General features: G+C 36.5%; 1 protein-coding gene across 3 annotated transcripts in view; it reads left to right on the top strand.

Annotated features, from left to right (window-relative positions):
- Positions 1-18,146, top strand: part of NDST3 (N-deacetylase and N-sulfotransferase 3) — a 147,048-nt gene that overhangs the window by 65,649 nt on the left and 63,253 nt on the right. For all 3 annotated transcript variants that reach the window (XR_014813132.1, XM_084973089.1, XM_005666900.4), the window contains exon 5: positions 13,160-13,345. Coding sequence is in view for 2 of the 3 variants with exons in the window: in XM_084973089.1 (XP_084829215.1) it covers positions 13,160-13,345 (186 nt within the window). In the remaining variant the exon portion in view is untranslated. The remainder of the gene's footprint in view (positions 1-13,159; positions 13,346-18,146) is intronic.

Below are 18,146 nucleotides of genomic sequence, written 5' to 3'. Positions count from 1 at the left end.
AGGCAAGAGGGACAAAAATCTTCAAGTTTAAAAGCTTATTTTGTATTCAAAAGATATTTAGTTAATGTGAATTCTACACATTTTCCAATATGTGTTACCTCTTTTACTTCCCACTAAAGCTTTAGGGTTATAAAACTGCTTTGTTACTAAATTTAAAGATGTAATAAAAGTTCAAGTGTTTCATTTTAGTTTTTTATTAGTATTATAGTTGATTTATAATGTGCTAATTTGTGCTGCACAGCAAAGTGACCCAGTGGTATATCACACACACACACACACACACACACACACACACACACACACATTCCCTTTCTTATATTATCTTCCATCATGGTCTATCCAAAAAGACTGGGTATAGTTCCCTGTGCTATATAGTAGGACCTCACTGTTTATCCATTCTAAATGTAACAGTTTGCTTCTACTAACCCTAAACTCTCAGTCCGTCCCACTCCCTACCCCTGCCTTGGCAACCACAAGTCTGTTATCCATGTCTGTGAGTTTGTTTCTGTTTTGTGGATTGGTTCATTTGTACCATATTTCAGATTCCACATATAAGCAGTATCATATGGTATTTGTCCTTCTCTTTCTGACTTAATTTTGGATGTATTCTATATTCTTACAACAACTCTGCATTGTAGGTATATTTATTCTCACGCTATAGAGAAGAAAACTATTGTCAGAAAAATACAGGTGCCCCCTCATGATGATAAGGCTCACTAGTGGTATAATTTAAAATGAGAAATCCCAGTTTTCTAAAACTTCATAAATTGTGATCTCCAAGCTTCCTCAGTAGGCTCCCAAAGCAATTCACAGGTATAAATCTAGATTTCTCTTTTCCCAGTAATCCAAGAGATTATGTGGGAATTCTGCTGACACAGGGGAGATTGAGAACAAGAGGTGGAACTCATAGAGCAACTTTAACCTTAGGTTCCCAAAGGTTCTCTAAGGTTGGCAGAGTTTCTAAAATGTTGGGAAGGAAGACACACAACATTTCCATATAACTAGATATCATTTATCATGTATAGATATACACTCTACTTTAATTCCAAGAGACTTTATTCTGGAGAAAATTCTGCCTCCACTCTCAGCTCACTGGATGGAACAAGCAGTATTGTGCTAATATTGCATTTCTAAATTGGGTCACATTCTGCTATTTTTTCCACCAGCGTGGAGGCTCTAAATTTAAAGATGAGCATGAATGTTGCCCGATGAAGGAGCTGAAAGAACATACAAAGAAGCAACTGGATTTTCAAACAAAACTCGAGGTCATGGATAAAATTCAATAGTCAAACAAGTAATTGGGTTAAAAGGACATTTCAACACTTCCTTCTGAGAGAATCTGAGGCTATGATGTAAAACCCTTTGGTTGGGCCTTCTCTATCACCATTTACAGCCAAACACCTGCTATTTTCACTGTGTTTTAGCAAGCACAACTGATCTATTAATCCTTTTGCACCATGTGGACACTTCTATATCACAAGGGAATTTTAGGTCCACTTTAATTTAGCTTTGAAAGCTCTGTCTGAGTGCTTATGATGGAAGGTCAAGCAAATCCTTTAAGCAAACTTGCATTTGATGATTACCACCATCAGAAAATACAGCTTCAGAGGTTGATTAGAAAATATTTTTAGTTGTCAAATATGGACCAATGCAGGTATTAAAATGAAATTTCAACAGGGGATTTTTTTTTGGAAAGGTACCATTTCTGAGGCAATGATTAATTGTAACATTAATTACTGACCTATAACACAATTTAAAATAGCTATTATACAGCTTTAAAAATTGGATGAAATTCTATTAGAAAAATAACTACATTTAAATGTCAAAAAATCATCAGTATATATACTCTCAAATGAAGAACTGGATTTAAATTTTAGTGAATTGTAATAGTTTAATTTTAATGATAAAATAATTAATAGAAATTTTTATCATAGAACTTATTGCCAATATCAATGATACTTAGCTCTGTTATAAATGATGCTATCAAAATTAGTAGAAGTGGGACAATGTTCCTGATCCTGAAAATATAAAATCATAAAATCTTGCCTAGGATTGTACTTTTGACTGCATTATCACTATTCTGTCAAATCATGTCCTCTTCCTCCCTCTTTTCCAGGTTCAGCAGAACCTGCTAATTTATATTAGCTGAAATGTCTAGTGTCAATTATGCAACTTTTTAGATTAGTGAGCACATTAACTTTTCCAAAATGGAAGTAAAGATTATAATATCAAAATGTAATTTAAAATATATTGAAAGACTTGCTGGCTTAAGGAATATATAATAATCTCTTAATTAGTTTTCTTGCCAGCTAGAGAATAAATGAATTTTATCATTTTTACTTCAGTGAAGCACTTTATAAAAAAGGGACATTAGATTTACATTTTCATTTTATTGATATTGAAAATAAAGTATAATTTCAAGAGTCCTAATAGAAATGGAGTTCAAATCGTGATGCAGAAATTCTCCTCTGAGCTGGTAGACCACTTATCCATTAATGCAGGCAGCACAGTTTAGGAAAGACACCAGCCATTATTCAGGGCAGGATGACCAAAATGGCATATGATTTACTTCACAAGGAGAATGGCTGAAGAAACTTAGGGTAAAAGATAGACAAGAAGATTAAGGTTATATCATCAGGGTTAATATTCAACTTAAAAGTACTGGTTTATATCATCAGGGTTAATATTCAACTTAAAAGTACTGGTATGGCCCTGTCAGTTATTACAATATTGAAAAGTGCCAATACTCCCAACTACCACCTCCGACCCTCCCCAGGGATGTCCCAAACCACCCAACTACTCAGCAACTAAAGGGGCCTGGCTCAGAGTCTCCAACATCTGGCTCCAGCTCTCCAGCTGGCAAAAGGTCTCATGGATCGGTGGATGGCATGCAGACTGGTAAATACTTTGAGTGCTATCCCTGAATAAGATCATTCTGTCAATCCATCGATGAGAATAAAATCCACACAACTGCTGACCTTGTGTCTTCTTTGGCTTTTTCGTCTCTCTCACTCCAAGTTCCCAAACATTCAGTTTCTATGAGTTCTTTCTTTTGCACCATATCCTACTCCATTTCAAAACTGCCCATCCTTGCTCTACTTCCAATTTTTTTTAATCCCACACCTGGATCACTGCAGCAGCATCCAAACTAGTCTCCCCACCCCCCTATTCTTTTCCTTTCATTTATGCTTAGATCAGGGAAAGCTGTGACATTTGAAATTCTGTTATTGGAGTTCCCATCGTGGCTCAGCGGAAACGAATCCGACTAGGAACCTGAGGTTGTGGGTTCGATCCCTGGCCTCACTCTGTGTGTTAAGGATTTGGTATTGCTGTGGCTGTGACAAAGGCCGGCAGCTGTAGCTCCTATTTGACCCCTAGCCTGGGACTCTCCATATGCCGCGGGTGCAGCCCTAAAAAGCAAAAATAAATAAGTATAAATACAAAATTTTTTTAAAAAAATTCTGTTATTCTCTTTCCCCTGCATGAAACAGAACCTTGTGTTTCAGTGAGAAAGATTCTTGACTCTCCAGATTTCACCTATCCTCAATTAATCCTCACAACCACCTGTGAGTCTAGTTTTGCATATTTAATATGCAAAAGGTAAGGCTCAGAGAGCTTACACAATTTTCTTAAAATCACACAGCCATTGAAAGGTAGAGAAAGGATGGATTTGATCCTAGATCTGTCAAGCTCCAAAGCCCACATAATCAGCATGGTTTTTATAACTGAAAACTGCCATGCCATTGATTCTGTTATTGACTGCTATTAGAAAAACTTCATAACCAGAATGCTCTTACTTCCTTGGAGAGTTGTCTTTCTTTCTTTCTTTCTTTCTTTCTTTCTTTCTTTCTTTCTTTCTTTCTTTCTTTCTTTCTTTCTTTCTTTTTTTGCTTTTTGAGGGCCACTCCTGTGGCATATGGAAGTTCCCAGGCTAGGGGTCAAGTCAGAGCTACAGCTGCTGACCTATGCCACAGCCACAGCAATGCGGGATCCTTAACCCACTGAGCAAGGCCAGGGATCAAACCACTTCTTCATGGATACTAGTCAGTTTCATTACCACTGAGCCATGACGGAAATTCTGAAGAGTTATATTTCTAAACAAAGTCAAAATGTTAAACCTGGCATTTTACAATGTTTTTCTTTTCAATAGCTGTTTGTTATATGATTCATATAATTTTTTGTGTTTGTGTCATCAGCACCACAAGTATTAACCATCCTTATGGCTATTATAAATATCAGAGGGTATGCAATAGTTATAACAAAGATCAATAGCAACTTTTCTATTCTGTCAGTAATATTACTTCAGTTAAAATTAGTACCATGCAGACTTAAAGATTTATAGCCTAATCAACCTTATGTATTTAGAAAGATTAAATGTGTTTGCAAATACTTTGGAAATTTAAGCCTGTCCCTGAATTGTTTATAGCTTTATTACCTCTCAAGGACCCTCAAAGGTCTATATTAAACTCATGGCTTCAAACTCTGAGAAAACTGGATTAAATTAAACCCTCCAATTCCTCCATTGTGTCTCAAGATAATTTTATTTTCAGTTATTTTGCTACAGCATAGGAAAATAAAGCTTCATAGATTCATTTTTTTTTTACATTTCTGCAAACTCCTTCATGTGTTTGCTTGAAGAAATTTTAGCAATTCAAAGAAGTCAACCTGGCCTGTGCAAAGTACAAGTGTTTACATCATTCTTTTGAGAATTCTTATAAAAGTGTACCCTTTAGTGGTGTGTTTATTTATGAGACACTCAACAAAAATCTGAGAACACTTCAGAAACTCTGAAGGGAACTCTAAGAGAGGAAAACAGTATGCTCTGTTAAATGGAAACTTACTTGAAATAAATTACATAATTTTGGGGGAAAACTAGAAGAAAATCTGTCACTGTCCCCCAAACAATTATTTTTTAGAGGTTACAAGTGAAAATGAAGTTTCAAACTGTGTATACATACCTTTTATAATCTTTTTCTGTATTGGTACTGAAGTTTAGCTAATTTTTTTTCTGGAATTTCTCTTTTAGTCTTCTGGTTTTATTGAGATATAATTGACACACAGCAGTGTGTAAGTTTAAGGTATACAGCATGATGATTTGATTTATATACATGATGAAATGATTACCACAAAAAGCTTGGTGAACATCCATCATCTCATACAGATACAAAATTAATGGAATAGAAACAAAAAATTTTTCTTTGTGATGAGAACTCCTCAGATTCACTCTTTTAACAACTTTCTTATATATTTATCATGCTATATATTACAACCCTAGTATTTATTTATCTTATAACTGGAAGTTTGTACCTTTTGACTACTTTCATCCAATTCCTCCTTCTCCCATCCCCGTCTCTGGTAATTACAAATCTGATCTCTTTTTCCATGAGTTTGTTTGTTTTTAAAGTATAATTGACCTACAATGCCATGCTAGTTCCTATTATACAACATAGTGATTAGATATTTTTATACATATTTCTGGAATTTCTTAACACATTAATCTTACTAAATTTTGTTTAAAGTCTTCAAATAATTCAGCCATTAACTTGGAGTAGTAAACTTGAAGGGGAATATGTGGTGTTGAGAAAGGACTTTTGCTGTTGGCATTGTTATGACCTTATCAATTTATAGTTCAATAAGTATATTTTTACTTCCTACTTTATACATGATATCAGTTACTTTTTGCAGAAGCAGTGTATACTGTTTGGTAAATCTTTTTTTAGATAAGATTGATAATGATACGGTATCTTCTTTCAGGAATATCTGCTCTTAAATAAGAATCCTGAGTTTTTACGGGCTGGCAGCAATGGTGAAAGGATTCTTAGTTTACCTTCATTTCTTTGTTTGATTTGTTGTTTCACTAAGCAAGAGAATAATGTTAATAAGATGAAAGGAAATTAAATGACACTTGACCTATAACATTGCTTGTATCTTTCATTCTTTATTTTATTAGCCCTACTTGGCAAATAAAGGAATTGAGGTTTGGTGAAGTTGTATAAACTGCCCAAGGTTCTATCATTAATGAAGGGCAGCACTGAAACTGAGCCTAGGACTTCTAAATGTGTGCTTCCACCACGGTACTAAACTGTTCCCGTCCCCCCAGATTCCCCGTAGATACTGACCATGTTATTGTCATGGGTTAATATAGGACAAATTAGATTCTTTTCTCACTATACAGTTAATGAAACACTACAGACTCTTCTCCAGATCTGAGTAACTTTACAGTGATGAGGACATTTAGTTTAGATGAGGTTCATGAGTGATGAACTCATAAGTTATTATAATGCCATTCTATTTCTTATTATTAACACCTTTATCTAAAGACACTTGTATCTTTTGTTACTGTAGCTATGCCTTTTTAAAATCCGAACTGTGAGAGAAAGCATATCCCTGCCTGGGTTTCTGGACCCATAGGAATATAACTAACTGGGGAAGGTCACCGCAGCCTTGGTGTTCACAATTTTTATTGGAGTTTCATTTCATAGGCATGATTGATTGAGTCACTGGCCACATGATTGAACTCAACATCTAACTATCCTCTCCTCCCTAAAGGTCAGGCTGATAACATCTGGCTCAAAGCCCCAACTCTCCTAGTGCATGGTTGTTCTTTCTGGCATGGTCAGACACTGAAGTGGTATCTTGTTAACATAAACTCAGATGTATCTGAGGGACCCACCATGAATAATAAAGACATTCCTATCTCTCAGGAAATTCCAAGGATTTAGGGCTTACCTCCCAGGAACCAGGGATGATGAAGACCAGCCAACTTTTTTATTACGCAACAGCTGCCAACAGAGGATGATTTTAAACTCTTAAACCAAATCTATTAAAAACCACATGATCATCACTCCAGATTTTTCATTTACCAGCCAGGAAACAGAATTTATATTATGAATTAAAGAACACTCTGTTTAAAAAAAAAAAAAAAAAAAAAAAAACTAGAAAGGAATCTAGTGGCCAAATCTATAGATATTATCCAAATGTATATAAATATGCCTATCACATTTTAGGCATCATCACTTTCTTAAATATGAAGGAAGAAAATTACGCATGTTACTTTAAGATTAGATCATGGATTTAAAATAGTGCATATATATTTAGCATCTGAATATAAGATCACTTCTAAAACCACAAAGATTATTTGAAAGAAACAGAATTTTAAATCTGAAACTTAGTGACTATTTGTACAACTCATTTATTTCACAATTGAAAACAAATTAACAATAAGATTCCTGTAAAGGTAATTATTTCTTTCAAGATCTTTCATTTCATACCATACCCTAAATACCGTCATTTATCACAGAAACATATTCTAATATTTACACTCTTAGCAGTCAGTATCAAGCCTTATCCTCTAACTAAAAATAAATCCTAACTTGTCTGGTTTTGTTCCTGGTGAAGAGGAAGTAAGAGTCTTTTAAATAGTAATTTAAATATATTGGGCCACCTTTATGCCATTTCTTACTTCCCCTGAGTCACAGCTATCGGACTCCTTTTCCAAGTGCCAAAGGCCCCACAGCTTCTCATAAGCTAAAATTCATGTGTGACCCATTAGTTTTATCTTAGGAAAACAAACTGCCTTTAGAAGCTTTAAAATGCTCCTCAGATTCAGAGGAGTAGTTTCATAAATTTGTTTTCTTCACATATTGTGTGTGTGTCTATACATGCATGTGTGTTTGTGCATGCATGTGTCTTTCAGTGAAAAGGTTCTAATTCTACTCTCAAACATTCTCCTATGATCTGGGAAAATGTATTGTTTTCCATGTGAAATAATATCTCAAACTGCCCCAGCTTTTAAGGAAGCCATTTTAAAAATCAAAGCAAAATTTTTCTAGAAACAACTTCAAAGGATACCACCAAACATAAACATAGGGAAACTTTATTATAAGCCAATTTTTAATTGTAAATGTAAATTCTCAATACTGTGAGATAGTTAGCCAAAGCATGAATTTCTATATACTGAGAAAATGGGACTTTCTAACCAAAATGAACCACAGAAAAGCATTTAGAAGTATTTTGAAATTATGTCGTAACGCAGTTTTAGATTTTTTTCAACTGTATAATGCCGAACGTCTGTTTGATTTCCTATTATTGTGCGGTTTCCTAATTACATTAGTTTGTGTACTTGCTAATTGGAGAAATATGGAAATAGGTAATAAATCTTCAGGTCATTAGTGGAAATTAAAAATGTTCTTCTCTTTAGAAAGATTGAATTAGAGAAAAATATTAAAAGTAAAGTACCATTCTTGATTATTAGCAAGAATTTAAATACAGAAATATTATCACTGATAGTAATAAATGATGACTTCTTCAGGAATTAAGTGATTGTGTTTCTCAAATACTTGAATACCACTTTTTTCTTTTGTTTATTTTGGTTTTGGGGAAATTTCTCTAAGAAATATTGTGTCCTATTTTATTTGATAAAATTGTATTATCATCACATTCTTCATTTTGAAATACACAGTTTAGGGAAATCTTGTGATTTTTGACTATACTGAATGCACAGTTTAGGGAAATCTTGTGATTTTTAACTATACTGTGTGATTTAAATAGAAATTCATAGTAATAAATGTCCACTTTTCACTTGAATAATAATTTTAACTATAGTCTCAAAAGTGTTGTCAAGTATTATTTATATAGGTGTTAAATATTCCTATGAGTTACCATATGCCCATTCTGCAGATGTACTGACAATTTGAGATAACTGAGAAAGTAAACATTATAATGAGAGGAAGGGAGTCAGAATCAGTGCCCACACTTATTCACTAATATTCGTTGAGCGCTTGCTGTTGGCAAGACACTGGGCATATAGCAGTGGATAAAACAGAGCCCAGAACTCATGGAGCTTATTGTGTAATGAGGAAGGGAGACATTAAGAAATAATTATATGAAGCAATATCGACTTGCAAACTGTACTGTGGAAAAACATGAATGTTACTAAGAGAAGGCTTAATGTGGACTTAATTTGAATTGGGACTTGTCAGAGGAGGCTTCTTTGAAGATATCACAGAAAATTTTCCTAAGAGAGGTGTCAAATTTATCTAGATGAAAAGTTAGATAGAGAAACTCTAGTCTGGGAAAACCACATACATGTGAGATGATGCTGAGGTAGGAAATTACTTGGCGAATTTGGGGAAAACATTAATGTGACTAAATACAATGAAAAGTGGAGGGTGGTGCAAAATAAGGCAAGCGAAAGAAGCAAGAGTCATATGCAAGTCTCACGACCATCCTAAGGATTTTGTATTTTATCTAAAGTGCAAGATGAAACCATGGAAGGATTGTGAGTAGGAAGTCACATGTCATATTTGGCTCTTTTAAATATTACTCAGTTTGCTATGTAGAGAATGGATTGGAAGCAGGCAAGAGTGGAAATGGGTAGATCAGTTAGGAGCCTATTCTAGAAGGCCATGGAATAAAATGGTAGATTGGATTAGGGTGATGGTTATGATAATAGAATTGGAGAAAAGTGGATAGATTTAAGATTTATACTAGAAGCATACTGATAGGACATGATAATGAGCTAGATTTAGGAAAGAATGAGGAAACAGGTATCAAGAATAGCAAGCGTGTATCTTTTTGACACAGCAACTAGTTGGCTGATAACTGATCCATGTCATTTAGTCGCATGGAGGAACCCTGTGGAAAGAGCATTTCTGGTAGACCTGAGAGGTGGAGATAAAGAATTCAATTGTGATTACTAAGTAATCCCATTTGTGTTCTAAGTATTTAACATACATACTAGAACATAGCCAGTCGCCCAGTGTTTTTGGCACATGTGGTCTACTAGGGAAATTTTGATGGCGATTACAGAGTTCCTATATCTAAGATGCTACTTTCAATCAAGGATTAATGAAAAGAATAAGGATAAATAACTTTTTAAGCTAAAGTGTCTACTCTTTTAGACTTTTTGCCCCAGATTCCAAAATAATAGTGTACTTAATTTCAAATTAAAAGATCTGGAAGAGGGAGTTCCCATTGTGGCTCAGAGGAAACCAATCTGACTAGGATCTGTGAAGAGCAGGTTTGATCCCTGGCCTTGCTCAGTGGGTTAAGGATCTGGCATTGCCATGAGCTAAGGTGTAGGTTGCAGATCCGGCTCGGATCTGGCATTGCAATGGATGTGGCTTAGGCCAGAGGCTACAGCTCCGGATCAACGCCTAGTCTGGGAACCTCCATGTGCCACAGGTGCAGCCCTAAAAAGACCAAGAAAAAGAAAGAAAAAAAAAGATCTGGAAGAGAATAATCGATCAAGAATTTAGCATTTTGACAAAATCTTCTAAATATAATAATGAGCACACTACCTGCAATTTTGTCCCAAACTTTTCTATACAGTAAGATTTTAGCTGTTCTCTCTGGTATTGAATGCAAATTATGGAGCTAATTTATGTTGCCTTTATCTCATTTGAAAGACACCACCTACTAACTAATATTCAATGATTCACAGGCTGGAGCCACATGGCACTGGTTGAGAGTATCTAGACAGACCAGGAGGAAAGCTGGCCCAAGAAGGGATAGCAGGCTAAAAGCCACAGAAGTCTCACGTGGGAGAGCCCCAAATCCACAAAGAAAGTAGAGAAAAAAGAACTATATTTTTTATTGAAAAAAGGGGTAGCCCAATATTTTCATAATTTCCGCATATAGTTAAGTAGGATGATAGCTTATTAAAAATTGAAACAGTAGGAGTTCATGTCGTGGCTCAGCAGAAACGAATCTGACTAGTATCCATAAGGATGCGGGTTCAATCCCTGGCTTCACTCAGTGGGTTAAAGATCCATTGTTGCTGAGAGCTGTGGTATAGGTCGAAGACACATCTCAGATCCCAAGTTGCTATGGCTGTGGTGTAGACCAGTAGCTACAGCTCTGATTCAACCTCTAGCCTGGGAACCTCCATATGCCACAAGTGTGGCCCTAAGACAAAAAAAAAGGAGTTGTAATGACAACAATAAACAACATTCATTGAATGTGTATCACATTTCAGGAACTGTATTAAATGCTTTCCATGTATTATTTAATTTCCTCTGAACCATTTATAAGGCTTAGAGGCCATAAATATTTCTCCAAAGGCCACACAAGTGGTAAATGCAAGAGTGAAATAGCTAGACCTGTTTGACTCCAGAGATGGAGTTTTCTGCCACTGTACCACAAGGTACCAGCACACAAATAAAAGATGAGACTAAAAAAAATAAAGCAGTATTTCTTTACTGTTAAAAGTTAAGAAGAAAAACAAAAATGTGTAGACAGTGGTTTGCAAATATTTGGAAATATTCTAAAATAAGGGAAAAGTCTCTGCTGTGTGGAACTGTCCTGTTCTTACACTGTTTTCTGAAGACATAGCTGACCACCAACAGGTATTAAAAACTACCTTGAGCTTTCTGCCAGCATAATTTCTCACAAATTTGGAGATATTTGAATTTGCCACTGGCCTACACCAGAGCCACAGCAACACAGGATCTGAGCAGCCTCTGCAACCAACACCACAGCTCACGGCAATGCCGGATCTTTTAACCCACTGAGCAAAGCCAGGGATCGAACCCGCAACCTCATGGTTCCTAGTCAGATTCGCTAACCACTGAGCCACGACGGGAACTCCTGAACTGAATTTTGAATGATGAAAAGTTTACAAGAGGAAAGGAAGATTCCAACTGGGTAGTAAATATGTACAATGTACAGCAAAGACCTGAAGGGAATCATCAGAAACTGGGGTGGGGTGGGGATAAATGCTGACAGGAGATAAGCCATGTTAGGTTGGGACCAAATTTTGAGAGAGTTTTATGGTGTATTGAAGGAGTCTGGCAGGTACTAATGATAAACCACTGGCAACCCATTTTCCTTCTGTGTTCAGGTGCTCTTATACTTCCTTACTTCCTGCTTTTACTTAGGGCAAAAAACAAAGCTTGCCATGCCTTTTCCACTTTCTCCATATCCATTTGTAGCATATTTCTACAATGCAATGCATTTAGCAGACTGATAGTGTGGTTCTCTGTATGTGAAATTGTGCTTTGCCATGAAGAAAAGCCATAACTAATTCAAAAGAATTCTACTTGGGTGGAACATTTGATAACTATAAAGCAATTGAAAAATACAGGGAGAAAAATAGAATATCATTCAGGAAAAAAATACACCTCTACTTCTGAAGCCATGAGTGTTCTTTTAATAAAAGACATTTCGTCTTTTATGCTAGAGACTTATCAGGGTTAATGGAGCATCTCAAATGAAGAAGAATAATCACAATTATACAGAGTTGCCCAGGTCCATTCCAGAATAGTCCACTTGTCATAGAGATTTATTTTTGGAATTTCCAGATCTGATCAGGACCAAGCAAATAGAAGAAAGTAGTGAGTGAATGAGTGTGTGTGTGTCTGTGTGTCTGTGTGTGTCTGGGGGTCTGTGTGTGTCTGGGGGTGGGTATGTGTGTGTGTGTCTAGGTGCGTGGATAATTCGGATAGTATATTTTTAAATGGATTCATTTTATGTGTTAAAGCTGGACTTCAACTTAACTAAATTTCCAGATTCTTTGGCTCTTTCTGTACCTTCTACTTTCATTATAACCAGGGCTCTGGCTTCAAAGAAAATTGCTCTATAAAATTTTACTACATTTTCTAATTAAAAGTGTGCTTCTCCTGAGGCAGGGAGCATTGTCTAAGCATTGTCTATTACTGGACCACTTGCTGAGGGACCACCAGAAATGTGGCAAACGTGGTAGAAACTGGGATGCAATACAGCAAAATAAGATCCTGTTAGCAAGCCTAGTGATGTCAGAATGTGTTCTGTCCCTCGAATAAATGTTGGTTTTATTTTGTGGGGAGTGCTGAGTGGTTGTTTGTAGCAAGTGATTGTCATTTAATTTACTAAAATTGTGGAGAAAGAAGAACAGGTGACTGTGACAGGATGCACTAGATGCAGACTCTCATATTTTTTGTGAAAATCATGAGTCCTCTCCCACCTCTTCAACACAAAAGTATCATCATAAAGGTTGGTGGAATGGCCACTGAGCTTCATGAAGTCTAGCAGTCTTCATATTGCTCCCTCTAATTTCACCACACAGGTAAGTAATGATGGATTGAGACAAATGTGTTTATAGTACATTTGAAAATCCTGGGGTAAAAATAGGGTCAAGATGAATCTCCCCGTTTTCTAACTAACATTTGCTTGGCTGTAGGAGCATGGCATCCCCACTGACATGGGCTATGCAGTGGCCCCTCACCATTCAGGTGTCTACCCCGTACACGTGCAGCTCTATGAGGCCTGGAAGAAGGTTTGGAATATTAGAATCACCAGCACTGAAGAATATCCACACCTGAAACCAGCTAGATATCGGAGGGGCTTCATCCACAAGAACATCATGGTGAGCTTCCTCCGGTAGGCATAGGGTACAACTCATTCTGCCAGATTTACATTCCAAATTTGAGGAAAGAACAGAAGAGAAGGATGAAATATTAAATGTTTAACAGTATGAAATGCTCCATGCTGCAGGAGGAATGTTTCTCAGATCTAAGCAAAGGATGTTTTAACGAAAGTCACTTCTTTTCAGTTCTTCAAATGTAACTTTAAAGTGTTTTTTTTTTTTACTGACACTACTGCAATTAAGCAGACACTAATGTTAAAATATTAAGGAAACATTATATTTAACTTGCAGATAGTTTACAGAAGCCATCATTTCTTCAAAAAGTTATTTAGCATGTAAAACTGACACCGTCTCTCTGTATATTAACCATGCCACTCTTTTACACGCCAAACTGTATCTTTCTGGTTATCATGTCAGACTTAAAAAAAAAAAAAAAAAAAAAACTCAACAAGAAGCCACATGTCCTGCATAATCATTAACAGATCATAATATAAAGTACAAATGGGAGATGATGTTAAGTCCTTTATATCCATTGTCAATTTTTCTCCAAAGCGTCTCTACTCTTTTTAACATGGGTGACAAATGTATATTGTCAAGATATGTTATTACTTACTGCTTAATGAGACCTCTCAAAGTAAGTAATTAAATCCTAATTTTTTCCCAAATCAGAAAAGTCAAAGAATGCTGGTGACATTAGGAGTGGGCCTCCTGGTTTAGACACGCGCTGGAAAGGAACAACACGCAGGACACTATTGGGGTCAGATACCATAACTCTGTGAAACTGTTTGAACAGATGTCTACCCTCTAGAATGAGGTATAATTGACTCCTTTTCAGACATTTTTCCTATGTCTACAAAAATTACAGAGTGGATAATAACATTTAACTTGGATCAACTTCCATCTTAACGCCTCCCTCAATAAAAACTGAGTAAATGCGAGATGGGAACATGATGGCCACATTTTATCCCAGCCTGCCATCCCTCCTTATTGAAAATGAACTGACTGTGCCTCAAGCTGCCAGTCTTTTTCCCTGCATTATATTATAATTTAAAAGCATGTCAATACTCTCCCATCATATTTAAATCATACACAGTCTTAGTAGACTAGTACACTTAAGTCTCCAGGGACTTTATTCAATGTTGTTCTCTTTTGTTTCTGTTTCTCTTTATACTGCCAGAAAACTTTGTTGGATATGTCCCATGAGATATGTTCATTTTCACTTCTCCTGAAAACCTATTTTACCTGCATTATAAATGTATGAATCTTACAGGTCATAAAGGCTCTAACAGATTTCCTGTTTTGACAGAACCATTGCTGTGGTTCCACTTATGCATCAATCCATGGGAACTCTGTTTACTTTGTGGGCCCTTGCATCAGAATTTCCAAGTTGGCAATGTCCCCAGTTGAATGTGCAGTTAGAGAGAGAGGATAGGGCTTGGAGTCATCCAGATAGAGTTGTAAATTGAGACCACAGCAGCCAGTGTGCCCCCCTAGGGTGAGACTGCAGAGGAAAAAGAACAGAGAACTGAGAAGTGAACCTTACTTAGATCACACCTATATGTGAAATGAGGGAAACTTTGGGGTTTTTATCTATTCACAAGCCAAACTCATAAGGCCTGAAATGAAACTTATTATCTTCTCTTCAAACTAGCTATTGGTCTATGGATCTCGCTATCCCTAATTCAGCTGCAATTTGAACATCCACTGACCTCCCCCCCTTTCCAATCAGTGTCTACACTCCATCAATAATTCCTTCATAATATATATTTTTTATTTCTCTTCTTTCCCACAGCTTAATTCATTGCCTTGACTTTCATTTGTAAACCATGGTGTTGGTTCCTACTTTGCCTATTTACAGCTTCTATCCCCCCCTCCAACTGCAATCTATCCCATGGATAGTGCCAACATTTTAATCCTTCTAAGACTCTGCCTTCACCTTGGCCTTCCCAACTTGATTCCTTCCAATTGTTTCCACACCTCTCAACTTGCTCCTCAAGGACCTGAAAACAATTTAAACTAGCTCTACCTTTCTATCTTCTCTTTTCCTTTAGCTGACACAGACTCACTCCAGCCAAAAAGGTTCTGCAGCAGTATTGCTGTGTCCATGCATTGACATTCTTCCCACTTTGAAAGACTTTCCGTCTACTCTCTACATATTCCTGTTCCTTTTATTTTTATAGTATCAAGTCCCTTATCCTATATAATTGAATGGAAAGCACCTTGGTGTGTATATAGCAACTCAATACCTATGTCAGGCCTCTACTGATCTTATTTTCTTCTGAATTCCTGTATCACATCATCTTGTAACTCTATTAGGAACATAAAAGCTTACCAAGATGTTTTCAGTGTCTGTGCCCTAACCAGAGTCTTTGAGGCTCCAGCCCTATTGCATTATCTGCTGGGCAGTTGTTCTCTCCATTCAGTAAGGCACTGATGGAAAACCAGGACTCTCTATCCTAACCCCTCCCTGGTTGTTAAATGTGACTCTCTGAAGTGAGCCCTACTCAAAGCAACTGGACCATAGATCCAATTATCTACTACTTACTCTTTCTAATGGAGATGCCCATTGGTAGAGAGTCCCACAGATCCTCTGGCAGCATGCTAGGTGGTCTTTACCTGGAGCATTTTTTGGTAGTTGCTCTAGATTAAGGCCTTATGAACAGAATATTGGCATTAGGTCCACTGGCCATAATTCTTCCGACTATGGCTTTCATAACCACCTCCCAGTCTCTGTCAGAAGCTGTAAGGTTTCCAGGGGGCTCATCAATATCTCAAAGTTTGAATTTGATAGTGTTACACTCCCAGAAACATTTTAGAGAGCAATGCACTTTCCTCATTCTTTCTCTAACACTAGAGAGCTACTTCAAGGAACATGTTTAGTATCCTGTAGCATTGTGTTTAGGGAGCAAGGCAATGGGATACGACCCTCTTACTCTCCAGGTATCTCCTCAGCCTCCTTTGGTGGCCCACTGACCGTCCTAGGGCTCACAGTGACTCCTATCCTTTTGGAAGTGTGAACCTCCTCAGGGTTGCAGGGGAAAGCCTGACACTTTCTCTTCCCTGTGTTCAAATTCAAATAATTTAAGACGTAAATGAAACTCAGATTCTTTTTGCACTTCTCTCTCCCTTTTGCATAGAATCAGCTAGGCAATCAAGTCCCAAAGATGGCTCTGTATGTTACCACAGTTTTTCAAGCAAAATAGTCAAATTGAACCCTAAAAATGATTCAGAATCATGAACTTTTAAAATGTAAAATGAACCTGGCATTTAACTTCATGTAGGCATTTCACTTTTTATCTTTGGGGTATTTTTCTTTACCCCAATATACTTTAAATCCTTGAAGAATATAAAGGATACATCTTCATGTTCTCCCACCTGGACTTGCATAGAATTTCAAATAAGTATTTGTTAAATAAATAAGTGCTATGTAAAACTTAATTTCCAGGAAATTACATTTCCACGAATTGTTAGGGAATGTATTTGATTTGGTTAGAATACCTTTGAAATTTACTATACATTGAAAGGAAAGAAAAAGAACTAGTATATTTCTAGAGGGTTGCAAAGCATGGTAAGTCCCAAACAGTTAATATTTTTAAAAGCACTTACTTGACTAAATGTGCTTTAAGAACCAAAGTAGAAAAAGATAAAAGATTGATTTGCTTAGGACAATAAGCAGAAGACCTGCCTATATTCGATTCTGTAAAACTTGTATTTCTCCAACATACATGCATTAATTTTCTGCTACTTCAAGTGTTTAATGACAAATGCAGGTCAAAAAGAAGTCATTATATAAAATTCAGCTAAAGATGTAACATCTTGCACATCCTCACATCTTCTGTAATATTGTACTGATATTTTACCAGGAAAGTTATAAGAATTTGAAAAAAAATCCTTATCACAAATGAGTATAATTGAAGTAAATAATGGCCTTTATACAGGGGTTGAAAATAAGACTTTTTACTAAATGATCTTTTATCATTTTGTTTGTTGCCTTTTATAAAATTATTAACCAAATATATCATCTTTTTCTTACTTTTGGAACTGGCAGTCTTAAAATTTGGGGCAGTTACTACCACCTACAGTAGTCCTTTTAGAGTAGAGCAGAAACCATGATTTGTTTCTCAAATATTTGTTCTAATTTAAAATGTCATTTCCTAAGAATCACATTAAGTTAATAATTGACTTCTTTTTCTAATGCACATGTAGAATTTGACACAAGTATTACCCTTAAAATTTTTGTCTACTGGAATTACAATGTAGTAGAAGCAATTCCAATTTTTCTTTTCTTTTTTTTTTTTTTTTTTTTTGTCTTTTTGCTATTTCTTGGGCCGCTCCCATGGCATATGGAGATTCCCAGGCTAGGGGTCCAGTCGGAGCTGTAGCCACCGGCCTATACCAGAGCTGCAGCAGCAACGCGGGATCCCAGCCGAGTCTGCAACCTACACCACAGCTCACAGCAACGCCAGATCCTTAAACCACTGAGCAGAGCCAGTGACAAACCTGCAAGTTCGTGGTTCCTAGTCGGATTCGTGAACCACTGCGCCACGACGGGAACTCCGATTCCAATATTTTTAAAGTCTCAGTTTTACTTCTTTTTTCTTTTATATCAAAATACTGGAACATACTAGGCTTCAGAAAAGAAGTACTGACTTGGAACTTTAAAATAGATAAGTGGCTAAAATAGTTTGAAGTCTATCTTATTTCTAACATATTTCTTCCAACTCTCTTCAATATCCCTGCTATAGTGATGTCATCCCCACTTTTCCAGATTGTGCAGGATTCGGGGGTGTGGTTAAGAGTC

The sequence above is a fragment of the Sus scrofa genome, chromosome 8 (assembly GCF_054392235.1).
Source record: "Sus scrofa isolate SSC_HxYL_T2T_F1_AM1 chromosome 8, Sscrofa_HxYL_maternal_Yorkshire_Landrace_v2.0, whole genome shotgun sequence".
NCBI lineage: Eukaryota > Metazoa > Chordata > Mammalia > Artiodactyla > Suidae > Sus > Sus scrofa.
This window is presented reverse-complemented; position numbering and strand designations above follow the sequence as displayed.